General features: G+C 49.4%; 1 protein-coding gene across 8 annotated transcripts in view; it reads left to right on the plus strand.

Annotated features, from left to right (window-relative positions):
* Positions 1-812: 812 nt before the first annotated feature.
* Positions 813-14,449, plus strand: part of ADGRE1 (adhesion G protein-coupled receptor E1) — a 72,465-nt gene continuing 58,828 nt past the window's right edge. For 4 of the 8 annotated variants that reach the window (XR_006965318.1, XM_047097236.1, XM_047097238.1 and 1 more), the window contains exons 1-2: positions 1,462-1,634; positions 8,485-8,538. Coding sequence is in view for 7 of the 8 variants with exons in the window: in XM_047097236.1 (XP_046953192.1) it covers positions 1,507-1,634; positions 8,485-8,538 (182 nt within the window). In the remaining variant the exon portion in view is untranslated. Of the gene's footprint in view, positions 828-1,461; positions 1,635-6,195; positions 6,292-8,484; positions 8,539-14,449 lie in introns of those variants that run through there. The other 4 variants (XM_047097239.1, XM_047097241.1, XM_047097237.1 and 1 more) reach the window with 4 other exon arrangements.

Here is a 14,449-nt window from a genome sequence, read left to right on the forward strand (position 1 = left end):
AGCTGGTACGGAGTCATGACTCCAAGCCAACCGCATATAGCTGACTTTACCGTCAGATATCCCGTGACCCAGCTGCTGATGCATTAGTGGCTGGCCCCAGAGGCGGCCCCTGGATCTTGTCTTAGGCTCACAGCCAGTGCCCATTCTGAGCGGTCAGTGTCCTGCTTAGACCAGGTATCTGATTCTTTGGATAACCTGCTAGGAACGCTGACGGGACTCACTCCATCGCTGGCCCCCGCCAGGTGCAATGACCTCTCTAGGGGCTGCGAATCCTAGGCCTGTGGGTGCTCTGATCTTCCCTAAAGTGATGCACAGAAGGCCCCACTTTAGGTAACGACCCCGTGACCTCACCACCATGCCCCTTGCTCCATAAAAGCTGGGGATTACGTCAGGACTGGGCAGAGAGTAGCTGCGGAGGATGCGGGGGTCGCCCACCTGATCCCCCTGTCCGTAAGACACCCTGAACACAAGTTTGTCGGCTCTATGCAGTGGCTTGCTTTGCTTTTCGGTCTTAAAGTGACTTCTCGGTCTGGAGGAGATATTACTGACCCTCCTCCATTTTCTAATGCGCCTGTTCAGCAAAATGTTCACATAGTTGGCCCTTGTTTGGAGTCTGGGAGCTTGGGCCCTCCCATGAGGACTCTCAGGCATGGGGGGTTTGCTGGGAGGACGTTGAGCGGAGGTGAGGGAGGGTAGCCTGGTAGGAGGGAGAGAAAGAGCTGAGCAAGTGTAACCGTTGTTTGTTTGTTTTGTTTTTTTTAAACCCAGGATGGTATTCTGACGGAGCTGAAGAGTGGAACCGAAAAACAAGGTTAAGGGCAGCACAGGTACCAAGTGTATTAGGGCGAGAATGAAACAGAAGGAAAAGACTCCTGTGACCTGGGGGCAGGGGGAGGGGCTCCTTAAGGAGGAGGCCTGTTTAGATAATCATCCAATATATCAGGAGGGAGTTTATCAGCCTGACTAGTGGCCAAACACACTTCTACACGAGGCCCCTAGATTGGGGTCCTGATTTAGGGCAATTCAGGGATGGACCTGTTTATTCTGTTTCCTGCAGAAGAGAGAACTTCCGTAGTCAGGGGACACTGATGAAAAAGAGTAAAGATAGAAATCCATCATGGTCTAAGCAACGTTCCAACACGTGTAGTGCTTACAGCTGACTTCCCTAGGAGGTGGGTTCTAATTCAATCAGGTACTGGTTTCCCCCGGCTCTGAGCAGAGGTCTCACGGCCAGAAGCAGCTGGACCAGAGATGTGGAGGGGATCGCATTAGACCAATGAGGAGGAAACCTCCCACGGGAGTCTTAGGCTTGGCAGCCGTCCTGGGGACTTAGGTGGCTGTCCTGTGCCCAAGACAGACAACTTTGTACAAGGACAGGAATAAAGAGAGGGCCTCAGGTTTCCGGATCTTACTACCATTCTGGCCAGGGTACTAACTTCCTGCCTTTTCTCCTCCCCATAGAGTAGCCACGGGCTAGAGGCTTGCAGCCTGAGCAGTCAGCATGGCATGAAAGTGTTCCAAGAAGACCATACTCCTCGAAAGGCCCCTGAGATGAGAGTAAAGGAGGAGAAGAGAACATACTCCCCAAGTTTGCACGAGGCTCAGAGTCCAGATGCAAAGACTCTCAGCCCCACGTAAGGGCACCAAAATGATAAACTTATGAAGCGGGGCACGTGAACAAATGGCTAAGAAAGAATTCTTGAGACATTTTTGGTGCAAAAAGGTGATTTAATTATAGCACAGGGACAGGACCTGCGGGCAGAAAGAGCAGTACTGGGGTTGTGAGAGGTGACTGATTATACACTTGTAAGTTAGTGGGGCTTAAGGATCGCTTAAGTCTCTAAGGAATTTGGAAGCAAGGCTTCTGGGACCTTGCTGCTGTTGAGATAAGCTTATTTTAGTCTTTAATAAAACAAAAGCATGAAGGCAGTAAGGCAGCCATGAGTTCCTCTAGGAAGGTCCCACTCTACGTGTTTCAGGTGCGGGCTGATGAGCTTTAAGGACATTTAATTTAAGCTACATTTCTCTTGCCTTTTTTTTTTTTTTTTTTTTTTGCCTCATTATAAGGAGGTGGTCTCCGCTGGAATCTAACCTCAGCCTGATCCCATGGGGAATCTGGAGCCTAAGGAATGCCCTGTGTTGATCTCACCATGGGGCTGGGCTTTTGAAACTCTGTCGACCAGCTGGGCTGCGTCTGAGGGTTTGGGCAGACACCGGGGAAGGGGAAGCAGTGAGCTGTTAACAGGCAATGCTCACAGCAGCTGGGGGATGGGTGTTTCAGCTGCTACAGGGAGGTTTTAGAGCATCAACAGCGTCCACTATGAGGGCTTTAGTTGGTCTAGGATGACTAGGTTTTGGAGGGAAAGGGAGAAATGAGGCCGGTGGGGGATACCAGTGTAAGACTAGGTAGGGTCTTGGGTGCCATATTAGTGAGCTTGGAGTTCATCCTGAAGATCATAGGGAGCCCTGGGAGGATTTAGGCTATAGGAGGAACAAGGACAAGTTGGGTGGGGCTATCCTCGAGTAGCCCCACCACATCCAGAAGGTAACACATTCCATGTTAGCAGGAGTGATGCCTCTGGGCATCACCAGGCTGATTTCTTCAGTCTTGAATGTCCCTTCTTTTCCCCTTTGCTGGGAAAGACCTATGGGGTCAGGCTTACACAAGTCATGTGGCTAGAAACTGTATTTCCTCTACCCCATCCTTCCTCTTCTCCCTCTACGGCTGTCCCCAGACCTGTAGGATCTCTGAAGTGCAGATTTTATAGCCTCAGTCAACTGTTTGGGGTTTAATAAAGGGTGACTGGCATCCTGTGTTCTTCTGTCCCTGACCAGGATCCCAGACCCCATCTGTTGGTAGAATAACGAGGCTCCCCCACCATCTCCTTCCCGCCTGCCAATTTGTCCACATCCAAATCCTTTGACTCTATGAATCTGTGACCTTACACAGTTGGGCTTTGCAGTTGGGATTGAGGATCTTGAGATGGGGGAAATTATTCTGGATCGTCTGAGTGGGTATAATGTAATCACAGGGGCCCTTTTAAGAGGGAGGCAGGAGTGTCAGAGAATGAAAGAGGGAGTTTGAGGGAGAGAGGGAGGGAGGTTGGAAGATGTCATACTGCTGGCTGTGAAGACAGAGGAAGGGACCATGAGCCAAGGAATGTGGGCAGACTCCAGAAGCTGGAAAGGAGAAGGAATGGACTTCCTCCAGAAGCCATATGCAGCTCTGGTTACATCTTGATTTCTGTCCCCTAAGACTCCCTTGGGACTCTGGCTTCCAGACCTGTAATGTAATTTATCTGTGTCATTTCGATCGGCTGTTTGTGGTGCTTTGCTATGGTGGGGATGGGGGCGGGGCAGGGAAGTCACATGGCCTCATCCCTGCCCATCCTCATTCTCAATGTCAACTATTCCTTTTTCAGACTCCCCCGATTACCAGACATTTCCCCCGTTCTGCTGTTCCTGCTTCTTAAATTCCTCTCTGTCTCCACGGCCTCTGCCCTAGACCAGACCACCTCACTTTTCTCTACCCGGGATGCAGCCCCAGCCTTCCCAGGGGAGGGCGCTCCTGCCTGGGTCCGGGGCATGGCTGTTGCAAAACCCCAGTCTGCCCTTCACTACCTTGCTGAAATTCCTTCTGATGCCCCGAGGGTCAAGTCCAAACTCACCCATATTAGAAAGCTTTGCATGAAATGATCTTTGCTGACTTCTCCTGTTCAGACATTTGCTGGTATTAGTGCTCCTGTGAGCAGCCACAACAATCTAGTATAGCAAGAGAATAATAATGGTAACAATAGAGAGTTTTACTGAGCATTTAATCTGTGCCAAGCAGGAGTTTGTGATTTTATTACATTAAACCTCAAACCCTGGGAAATTGGTATTGTCCTCATTTTGCTGATGGAGAAAATTGCTTCTAGGTAGACCAGTTGTCTCTTGCTGCATGACCCACCCCCCCCCTCCAAAATTGGAAGTTTTAGACGATAAGGTTGTATTTTCTTATAGTTTCTGAGGCTCAGGGAATCTGGAGGTGGCTCAGCTGGGTGGTTCTGGATCAGGGTCCCCCCTGTGAGGTCACAGTCAGGCCGTTGGCCACAAGCCTCATTTCCTCCTCCTGTGAGCTTCTCCACAGTGCTGTGGGGTGTCCTCACAACACGGCGACTGGCTTCCCCTTGGGGAATGATCCCAGGAGAGAGTGAGCCGGAAGCCGCAGTGACCCTCTCACCTCAGATGCCTCACGTGCCAGTGTCACATGCTGCTTTTCCTGTTGACTAAATTCAGCGCACACCCAAGGAGAGCGCTCCCTCTTGAAGGGAAGAGTGCGCAAGGATTTGTGAATGTAAGGTAAAGCCACTGCATTTGTCCGTCTCCCCCGGACAAGGATTACAGAAGAACGTGCAAGTCCCGGAAATTGTTCCCAGCTGGTAGTATTACCCTACGTTACAGCATGCCCCCCACAGAGATCCTTTGGGACACGGCCTCTTGTCACCCTCATTCTCCACACGAAAAACCTGAGACCCAGAGAGGCAAGCCACTTGCCAAGGGCACTTTGAGAACACACTGGAGTCAGGATTGGATCCTAGGTCTGATTCTCTATCACAACCAACACTGGGAATTTTTCCCATGTGCCAGGCTTTGTTCTAGACATGTCAGGAGTGCCCACTCCTCAGATACACATCAGCCCCCACGAAGTGGAGCCTATTATCGTTGGGCCCATTTTACACACGGGAATGTTGAGGCACAGAGAGATTAAGAACATGACTAGCGTGCAGGGGAGACGGGATTCGGACTCCTGGGGATCTGGTTCTAGAGTCTGCTTGTCCTCCAGCGCTTCTCCGTGACAGACACAGAGGTTGTTTTCCTCTTACTTGGTGGCATTTGCTGTGTTTCTGTTAAGTGCAGCCTCGCTGGGCAGGGCCCCCTGATGCGCACACAGGGGGCCACTGATGTATCTTCTTCAGTGATCATAACTCCAAGGTGGGTATTTTGCTGTGCGTGGAGCAAAAGGGAGAATGCAGAAGCACGTGGGGGGCTTTTCTTCCCAGGAACTTGGGGTTGGCTTTTGTGCCTCATTTTTAGCCTGTGGTAGGTGCTTTTGGTGCCCACCCACACCCATGACCCTGAGCCCCTCAGGGCACACAAGACTCACATTTGTCAGTCCACGGGGTTGCACTCGGGTTATGCCCATTCTGTCTGTTTGGAGGCCAGGCCCAAGGTGTTGTGGGTAGACACCAGCCTCAATCTGTGCCTGGCAGTAGCCAGTGGATAAATACCCCAGCTCCCTTGCCTCTCGGTTGGGGTAACTGAAGACTGCTCTGGGCTGCCTTTCAGAGGTCCTTGTGGAATCAAGCTCAGTTTCTCACTGTGCAACTTGCTAGAATGCACGGCCACTGGGGACCCTTTCCTGTCCCCATCTCCCAGCTCCCCTCCCCAGCTGGCGTTTCCTGGGGTCACCTCCCTGATAAACTACTTTCACTAGAACCCCAGTCTCAGCATCTGCTTCTGGGGACCCCGGCTGAGGCATTATTAGCCCTCTGTGTGTGTGAGCTCGTGCACGCAGGTGTGTTAGGGCTGGGAATGGGGTGGGGGTGCTGCTGTGCTGGGGTAAAACGTAGGAGAGCTAGAGGCATATGGAGTGGTTCGAGAGCTAGGGCTTGGAGCCAGAGGTTCCTGGATTCAAGTCTTGACTCTAAGTAACCTTGGACAAGTCGCAATGCCTCTCCATGCCTCGCTTTCCTTTTTAATTTTAATTTTTGTTGTTGTTGTCAAATGGATGGGGGGTCAGAATCTCTGCTCGATGATGTGGATGTGAGGATGAAAGTGAATTTCGTTGGCGATGTGTCTAGAACGGCACCTGGTCCACGATGCCCGTGACGGCTGTCTGTTTGGGGGGCTGCTGGGAAGAGATCTTTGAGTCTGGGCTTCGCTTCCCTGGGGACAGGTGGTGGTAGCTCACTTATAGGTGCAGTGGAAGAAGGCTGAGAGGTAGGCGCTGGTGGGGAAGGAAAAGCAAGAGTTGGGGGGAAGGAGAGAGAACACGGCAACACACCAGCTAGTACAACTTCTCTTCACTGTGGCGGAAAGAAAATTAGGGGGTTGCCACACTGTCCTCATCTAGCAGCAATTCAGCAAAAAGGGCTGTCTTGCTCTGGCCGTGTTGAGCAATTCTGGCCCCACCCCTCCTCTCTCCCCATACCCTCTGTTACTGAAAACGCGGAGAACGAAGGCAAGGTTCCCTTCTTTAATGACAGAAACACGGGACCATGTGGAGCTTCAGCTTGCTCCTCTTCTGGGGTGAGTGTGGGGCTGAATGGTGGTGGGAGGGCTGGGGGAAGCCTGCATTGGAAATAGAACCAGGGGAAAGGGAAGGCCACGGGGCATCCAGCCAGAGACCCCAATTCTAGGCTGAACACTATCAGCACCTTCTTTGTAGGGAAAAAACCACTCAGCGTAGGAAATTCCCTCTCTCCAGGTAGACTTTCTTTATAGTCATTCATTTGGCATGTATTTCTTGCGGTCGTGAGTCTGATATCATAGTAGGAAGGGCAGGCAGAAAAGAAGCTATTTACAGCAACAGCAACCACCCGCCTAGCACCGTTGTAAGCTCATCAAATGTCTTCACCAAACTCCTCCAATATTGGGTCCCTAATAGCCCCATTTTACAAAGGAGGAAACTGAGGTAAAAGAGGTTACATGACTTTCCCAGGACTACTTAGCCAATAAGTACTACACTTTATCCCTTATCACTATGCTATGCTGTCCCAAATAATAACTACACAAAAGCATTTCAGGCAGTGATAGTGCAATGCAAGAAGAGAGTGACTGGGGGTTATGTTGAAGGGGGAAGTCAGGGAAGGCCTCTCGGAGGGGGTGATTTTTGTGCTGAGCCCTGAGCCATGAGGTGGAGCCTTCCTGTCTCTTATTTCCCTTTCTTCAGGCGTCAGTTTGTATTGGTCTTGTTTATTGTCTCTGTTGTGTGTGTTTGTTTGTTTTCCTGTCTTTCCAGCGTTGGTCACTGGTTCAAATCTATGAATGCGGGACAGTGTTTTGAACAACAGGTGTGGGCTTCCTCAGCTGGGGTCCAGTGCATCTATTTGCGGAAGAGAAAACTCAGGCCCAAAGAGACTAAACAACTTTCCTAAGGCCATGCAGTCAGTAACTAGTGAAGCCAGATTGTTAAGCCCAAGTATTTTAACTCCAGAGTTTGCATGCTGAAAAATGATGCTCTGTTGCCTCTAAAATAATTAACAAGCAAGAGAATTTCGGCTGGTGATAATGAACGGCAAAGTTGGGATTTGGGGGCTGTGGGACCTGTTGACTGACAGGCTTCATTAGAAGGAGCAGGTACCTCGTGGGCCCCAAATGCAGGAATGCCAAGTTGTTGCTTTGGCCTGTTGGCTCTTGTATTAGCTCTGGTGCCTGTTATTTGGCACCGAAGTTAATCAGCAAAAGTGGTGATGACGTCATTGGTGGTGGGGTTGGTGGTAGTGGGTTGAGAGAGTGATGGTCGTGGGGGTTGTAATGTTGGAAAGGAGCTAAGTGCTGGGGGGCTGCACTGCCTTTTAGCTAATTTTTTTAAGTTTATTTATTTTTGAGAGAGAGAGAGCACAGGGGAGGGGCAGAGAGAGAGAGAGAGAGAGAGAGAGGGAGAATCTTAAGCAGGCTCTACACTGTCAGCACAGAGCCCGACACAGGGCTCAAACTCACAAACCTTGAGATCATGACCTGAGCTGAAATCGAGAGTCGGACATTCAACTGACTGAGCTATCCAGGTGCCTCCAGGTAATTTTTAAAAAACTAACCACCTGACCACCCATGCCATTTTAATGCTACAGATATACTGTACATATATTTATGTATTATATGTATCATTTCTATATATGTCTTATGCCAAAAAGTAAGATTTTTTTCCCCATCTCTCCCCAAGAACCAAGTTTTGCCTACTTGGTGGGGGGTGGGGGGGAAGAGATGTCATTTTTTTTTGTTTGAGAATACATATCTTAGTGTATGTTTTTGAAAATCAGCTGGAACTTTTCTTGTCATTGATAAGAAAATTAAGGGGTGCCTGGGTGGCTCAGTCAGTTGAGCACCTGACTTTGGTTCGGGTCATGATCTCACGGTTTGTGAGTTCAAGCCCCACACTGGTCTCTGTGCTGACAGCTCAGAGCCTGGAGCCTGCTTCAGATTATGTGTCTTCCTCTCTCTCTGTCCCTCCCCCGCTTGTGCTCTGTCTCTCTCTGTCTCTCAAAAATAAATAAATGTAAAATTTTTAAAAAAAAGAAAAGAAAATTAAGATGATACAAACAAAATAAAAACCATAAAGTGCAAAAAAGCAGGAATTGCTTCTGTGAACGTTATATGAAATATTGTATGTTTGTCACGCAGGTGGATCTCTCGTCTAGGCTCATCAAACCTGTAGTACTTTTTCAGGTTGAGCCTACATTGCTTCTTGATGGTTCATGGTATTCTTCTTTTCTTTGTTTATAGGGTGTTGTGGTTTATACAGCTCACGTATTCTCTCAACAAGATCCGCGACAATTGGTGAGTTGGTCAAAGAGAATCCATATGCTCAATGTGTGGGAGGGTGTTTTCTGGGGAGGAGACCCTTCTGTCTCAGGAGTTTGAGCTGCAGCTAACACTTGCTGGGAGCTACTTAGTGGCAGAGAAACAGGTAAATAATACCCAGGTCTCCTGGATCCTGCTCTAGGCTCTTACCTATGTGGCCTTGCCTTCACTGTGTGACTTCGGATAACACACAAAACCTCTCTGATTGTCATGTTCCTCAGCTGTGAAATACAGATAGCAAGGGTTCCCATCTACAGGGATATTGTGAAGCTTAAATCAAAAGTGAAGCTTAAATAACTTTTAAGCTTTAACTTAAGTGAAGCTCAGTTAACCACCTGGTACGTGTGACAAGAGCTTCATAAATGGTGGTGTGGTGGGAATGCATTTTTTAAATAATTTTTTTGAATGTTTATTTATTTTTGAGAGAGAAAGAGAGACAGAGCATGAGCGAGGGAGGGGCAGAGAGAGAGGGAGACACGGGATCTGAAGCAGGCTCCAGGCTCCAAGCTGTCAGCACAGAGCCCCATGCGGGGCTTGAACCCATGAACCGCGCGATCATGACCTGAACCGAAGTCAGACGCTCAACAGACTGAGCCACCCAGGCGCCCTGAGAATGCATTTTTAAAATGTGTTAAGTCTCCCCTTCTTCCACCTAAGCTCCTGCTGGATGCAGAGGACAAATATTGCCAGTTCGTAGTGTCCTCAGTGTCTCAGTTTCCTGGCTCCGCCTTATTTGGGAAACTCAGTCTATGTTGTACAAATAGCTAATCTTGCAAACGTCCTACCCTTCTCTTGGTCCTCCCAACATGGCGGCGGGGTGTTGGTATAGGGGCAACTTGTAGGATCTTGTGGCTGTCAAGGGTGGACTGTGGACGGGGTGTTTTGTCTACTGGTAGAGGATGGCCCCATCTTGCTTGCCTAGTAGCCCTCTCAACAGCTTTGCATTCCCCAGGGGTCCGTGCAAGAGCTTCTGCCTTCTGTGTTCAGGCTACAGGACACAAGAAGATTTTCCTTAGAGCAACCTACCACCTACTTCCCTCTGCAGCTTCTAATCTTTGGCTCTCATGCCTTGTTGGATGTGACAGCCGCAGAAAGCAAGCTTCTCTTCTAGACTGGGAAACTCCACCCAGCTCTTGTTGGGAGAAGTCAGCCCCTGGCCTTGATAGTCCTAAATCCACCCATTCCTATGTAGAATCTTCTGAGGTGAGGTGGCAAGAGGAGAAGGGCTCCTGGTGGGTCCTTCTCATCTCCTCTCTTTATGAGTTTCCCATAGTTTTTTCTCTTCCCTTGTGATAGGTATTTGCCTTACACCGCGGCTTAATGAAAGCGCTACCTTCCAGCCCTCCAAACCCGACTACTGCCAAATATTTTTATTGAGTTACGATCGATATATAGCAATCTGTGCGAGTTTAAGGTGCACATGTGTTGACTTGATAACCACATATATTGAGAAGTGATTACCGCCATAGTATCCAGTAACATCTTTGCACCTCACGTAATTGCCATTCCTTTTTGTGTGAAGGTATTTAAGACATACTCGTAGCAGCTAACCAAGCATGGTTGGTATTGTTTTGTTTTTAAATGCTCGTTTATTTTTGGGAGAGCGTGGACACGTGTGTGTGAGCAGGGGAGGGGCAGAGAGAAACGATCCAAGGTGGGCTCTGTGCTGTCAGCAGAGAGATGGATACGGGGCTCAGACTCAGACTCACGAGAGCTGACAGCTCGGAGCCTGGAGCCTGTTTCAGATTCTGTGTCTCCCTCTCTCTGCCCCTCCCCCATTCATGCTCTGTCTCTCTCTGTCTCAAAAATAAATAAAGGTTAAAAAAATTAAAAAAAAATCATCATTATTATTGATTCCAGAAATCCCTTGGCTAGTGAGGAAGTCATTGTATTAATCTCCACAGCTTGGGGACCTAGCCCAGGCCCGATACAGTGCAGGCAAGTTGGGTAGATAAATAAAAGAATGAATGTGTGCCCCGCATAGAGAATGTGAGAGATGTTATAGTCGAGGCATGTACAAGGAATTTGTAAGTGGGAATTCAAAAGGCTTAATATTTGAGAAAACTAGGCACTATTGGGATTAAAAATGCATAAACACAGGGATGTTAACTTTGCGATAGTTCATCAGAGCACACACTTAATGATATTTGTGCTTTTCTCCTATCATACTTGATAAAATATTATAACAATGCATATACACTTTGGGGTGCCTGGGTGGCTCAGTTGGTTAAACGTCTGACTTTGGCTCAGGTCACGATCTCGCGGTCCGTGAGTTCGAGCCCTGCATCGGGCCCCTGTGCTGACAGCTCAGAGCCTGGAGCCTGTTTCGGATTCTGTGTCTCCCTCTCTCTCTGCCCCTCACTCACTCACATTCTCTCTCTCTCTCTCTCTCTCAAAAATAAACATTAAAAAACTTTAAATGCATATACACTTTGACACAGCAATTCCTAATCCAGAAATCTATTCCAAAGAGATATTCATACAACGTACAGAGATACCTCACCATAGACTCTGGGATGTGCACTTATGCTATTCTGGTAACAACTTGGAATAAACAATGTTTACACAAGGGGACTAGTTGGATAAAATGTTGTGTTTGTTAGAGTAACCCTAGCTACTGTAACAAACCCAAAACTGTCTGTGGCTTAATACAAAGAAATTTAATTTTTGTTTGTTTAAGAATCCAATATGGGGCACCTGGGTGGCTCAGTGGGTTAAGCCTCCGACTCTGGCTCAGGTCATGATCTCGTGGTTTGTGGGTTCAAGCCCCGCATCAGGCTCTGTGCTGACAGCTCAGAGCCTGGAGCCTGCTTCGGATTCTGTGTCTCCCTCTCTCTCTGCCCCTCCCCTACTCATGCTCTGTCTCTCTCTCCTTCAAAAATAAATAAACATAAAAAAAAATTTTTTAAAAGAATCCAGTGCAAATATTTCTGGTCCGTGGGTGGCTTTCCTCCAAGCTGTAATTCAGAGACCCAGACTCCTTCTGCCTTGTAGCTCAGCCACACTGAAGTCTTAGAGTCTTTTGCAGACTGTGGAAGGAGCGAAAAGGAACAATGGAAATGCACACCCACTTTATAAAAACCCAGCTCTGGCAATGATGCATACTATATTTGTTCACGGTCATATGACGATGCCTGGACACGAGGTGAGCTGGGAAATGTGGTTGGTGGTTGGGCCACTGTCACTGCAGTGACAGTTCCGTACCTTGGAAAGGAGAGTGTGGAGCATCTTCTTGATGTTTAGCCACCAAGCCACCTGTGGCGCAGTTACAGCCCATGGACACCGTGCAAAATACACAGCTGTTCAAAAGCATGAGTCGGGGGGCGCCTGGGTGGCGCAGTCGGTTAAGCGTCCGACTTCAGCCAGGTCACGATCTCGCGGTCCGTGAGTTCGAGCCCCGCGTCAGGCTCTGGGCTGATGGCTCGGAGCCTGGAGCCTGTTTCCGATTCTGTGTCTCCCTCTCTCTCTGCCCCTCCCCCGTTCATGCTCTGTCTCTCTCTGTCCCAAAAATAAATAAACATTGAAAAAAAAAATTTAAAAAGCATGAGTCGGGTCTGTATGGACTGACTTGGAAAGCTGCCCCCAACATATTCTTCTCCCAATCTTTATTATAAAAACATTTAAAGCTTCAAAGGTAGGGGAAGTAGTAAAACAAACTCCCACGTACCCATCACCCAGCTCCCATACGTGACAAATCTTGCTTCTCTTGGTTTGCAAGACCTACCCTAAGTGAAAAAGCAAGTAATAATACAACAGCATTGTCCCCGTGAACCGTGAGATGATCATGACCTGAGCCAAAGTTGGACGCTTAACCGACTGAGCCACCCAGGCGCCCCAAGGTTTTCCTTTGCAAGCAATTATTGCCTTCTTTTTTTTTTTAATTTTTTTAATGTTTATTTATTTTTGAGACAGAGAGAGACAGAGCATGAACGGGGGGAGGGTCAGAGAGAGAGGGAGACACAGAATCGGAGGCAGGCTCCAGGCTCCGAGCTGTCAGCACAGAGCCCGACGCGGGGCTCGAACTCGTGAACCACGAGATCATGACCTGAGCCAAAGTCGGATGCTTAACCGACTGAGCCACCCAGACGCCCCAATTATTGCCTTCTTAGAAAAAGATGTAAACAAAACAAAAATGTACCAAAATTAGGGTGGCCGTCTCTTTTGGCCAGTGTCTGTAGAAGCAGAGCCTGATGAGAGGATTCTTGTGTGAGTGATTTCTTGAGGGAGGGCTGTCTGGAGACACTTGCAGGGCAGCGAGGGAAGCAGGACAGAGCAGAGACAGAGCCACACGGAAGGTGTTTTGGGAGTGCCTCAGCCACAGTCTGCTCCCACAGGCAGCCCTGCAGGGTGAAGTGCACCCCAGAGGGTCACCTGCTCAGAGGCTCAGGGGAGGCTTGCTGTCACACTCCAGCATCTGTCTGCCGGTCATTGCCTCCGAGCCAGTGAAACAGCTGGGGCATAGGTATGCCAACCCAGTAACGCAGATGGGGGGGTTCCAAGAGCGGCCACTGTCCTACCCCCTCCTGACCTGGCAAGATAGGAAGAAGTCACGCGCTGATGTAGGTGAATGCCCGGGAAGAGACTGGGTTTTCCCCTTCACGTACCTACTGCTGCTCTCGTAACTTGCCTCTGAATCACTGTCATTCACAGAAATACAGACACTGGCTGGCTCACGGCCACTTTCAAAGGGAGCCGATGGCTTCTCGTTCCTCTGCCTGCAGGCTGGGTGGCAGGGCACGCGTGTTGTAAGAGACTCCCCCAGACGGAAGGCAATTAGACCTTGGGCAAGCACCGCCAGGTCTCAGTTTTGTCATCTGATGAATGGGTGTGGCGACGACCCTCACCCAATGTAATGGGATGGTTGTGAGGGTTCAGCTCCATGCGCGATCGTTAAGAGGTGGGCTCTGGGGTCACATTTCCTGGGATCGAATCTTGGTTCCGGCACTCGGGTATCGCAGTAAATCCCCTGAGACTTCAGTTTCCATGAAAACGGGGCTGGGGTGGGGGGTGGTGAATACGACTGGGTTTCGATGAGTGTTAATTGGTACCTGGAACATAACAGGGGCTCAACTATGTCAGCCCTCCCTCTTCTCAGGGAAACACGAATTATCTGGTTCTGACTGGCTGGGCCAAAGCTGGTACAGTGAGCAGAGGCACGGTCAGGGCAACGACCAGGATCCCTGGACACACTGTCAAACTTCTTTCATTGTATTTGTTCCACTGACTCTTTTTTTTGCATTCTGTGACCCAGGGGAGGCTACACAAATTCTCTTGGGCATCAGTTTGCACATCTGTAGAATGGAGTCCTAATGTTTACCTTCAGGTAGGGTGACCAATTGTCCTGGCTTGCCTCAGACCAGGAAGGGGGTTCCTGGGACTCTGGACTTTGAGTGCTAACACCAGGAAAGTTCCCCCACCTGGAAGGAGTATTGTGGGGTCTGCAGAAAATGCACGGAAGGGGCCTGGTGCTCGGGAGGCACCAAGGAAACAGAAGCTCTAGTTATATTTTTGAAAGTCTTTTTGCCGCTTGGAGTCTCATTTCACTCTTGGGTTGATTAAGTGATCGTCTGTTAAGTTGTGTTCATGACTGAGGAGCACGTATCTGTCTCAGGTGGATTTTTGGAGGGGCCTCTTCTCTGGTCTCCTGGCTTCTTGGCTTTGCAGAGGCCAGAAGAGGAACCGAGTCAGGTCCTGCCCTCCTCTGCCCACAGCACTCCAGGGCTCCCACCTCCCTGGGATAAAAGCCCAAGTCCTCCCTGAGGCCCCCAAGTCACTATAGGACCTGCCTCGTTCCCACCCTGCCCTGCCCTCGTCCCTCACTCCCCCTCACTCGCTCCCCTCCAGCCATACACACCTCCTTACTGTTCCTCCAATACCCCAGGCCCAG

This window comes from Lynx rufus, unplaced genomic scaffold (assembly GCF_022079265.1).
Source record: "Lynx rufus isolate CCGP_SWC_20201006 ecotype Redwood Valley unplaced genomic scaffold, mLynRuf1.p SCAF_4, whole genome shotgun sequence".
Taxonomy (NCBI): domain Eukaryota; kingdom Metazoa; phylum Chordata; class Mammalia; order Carnivora; family Felidae; genus Lynx; species Lynx rufus.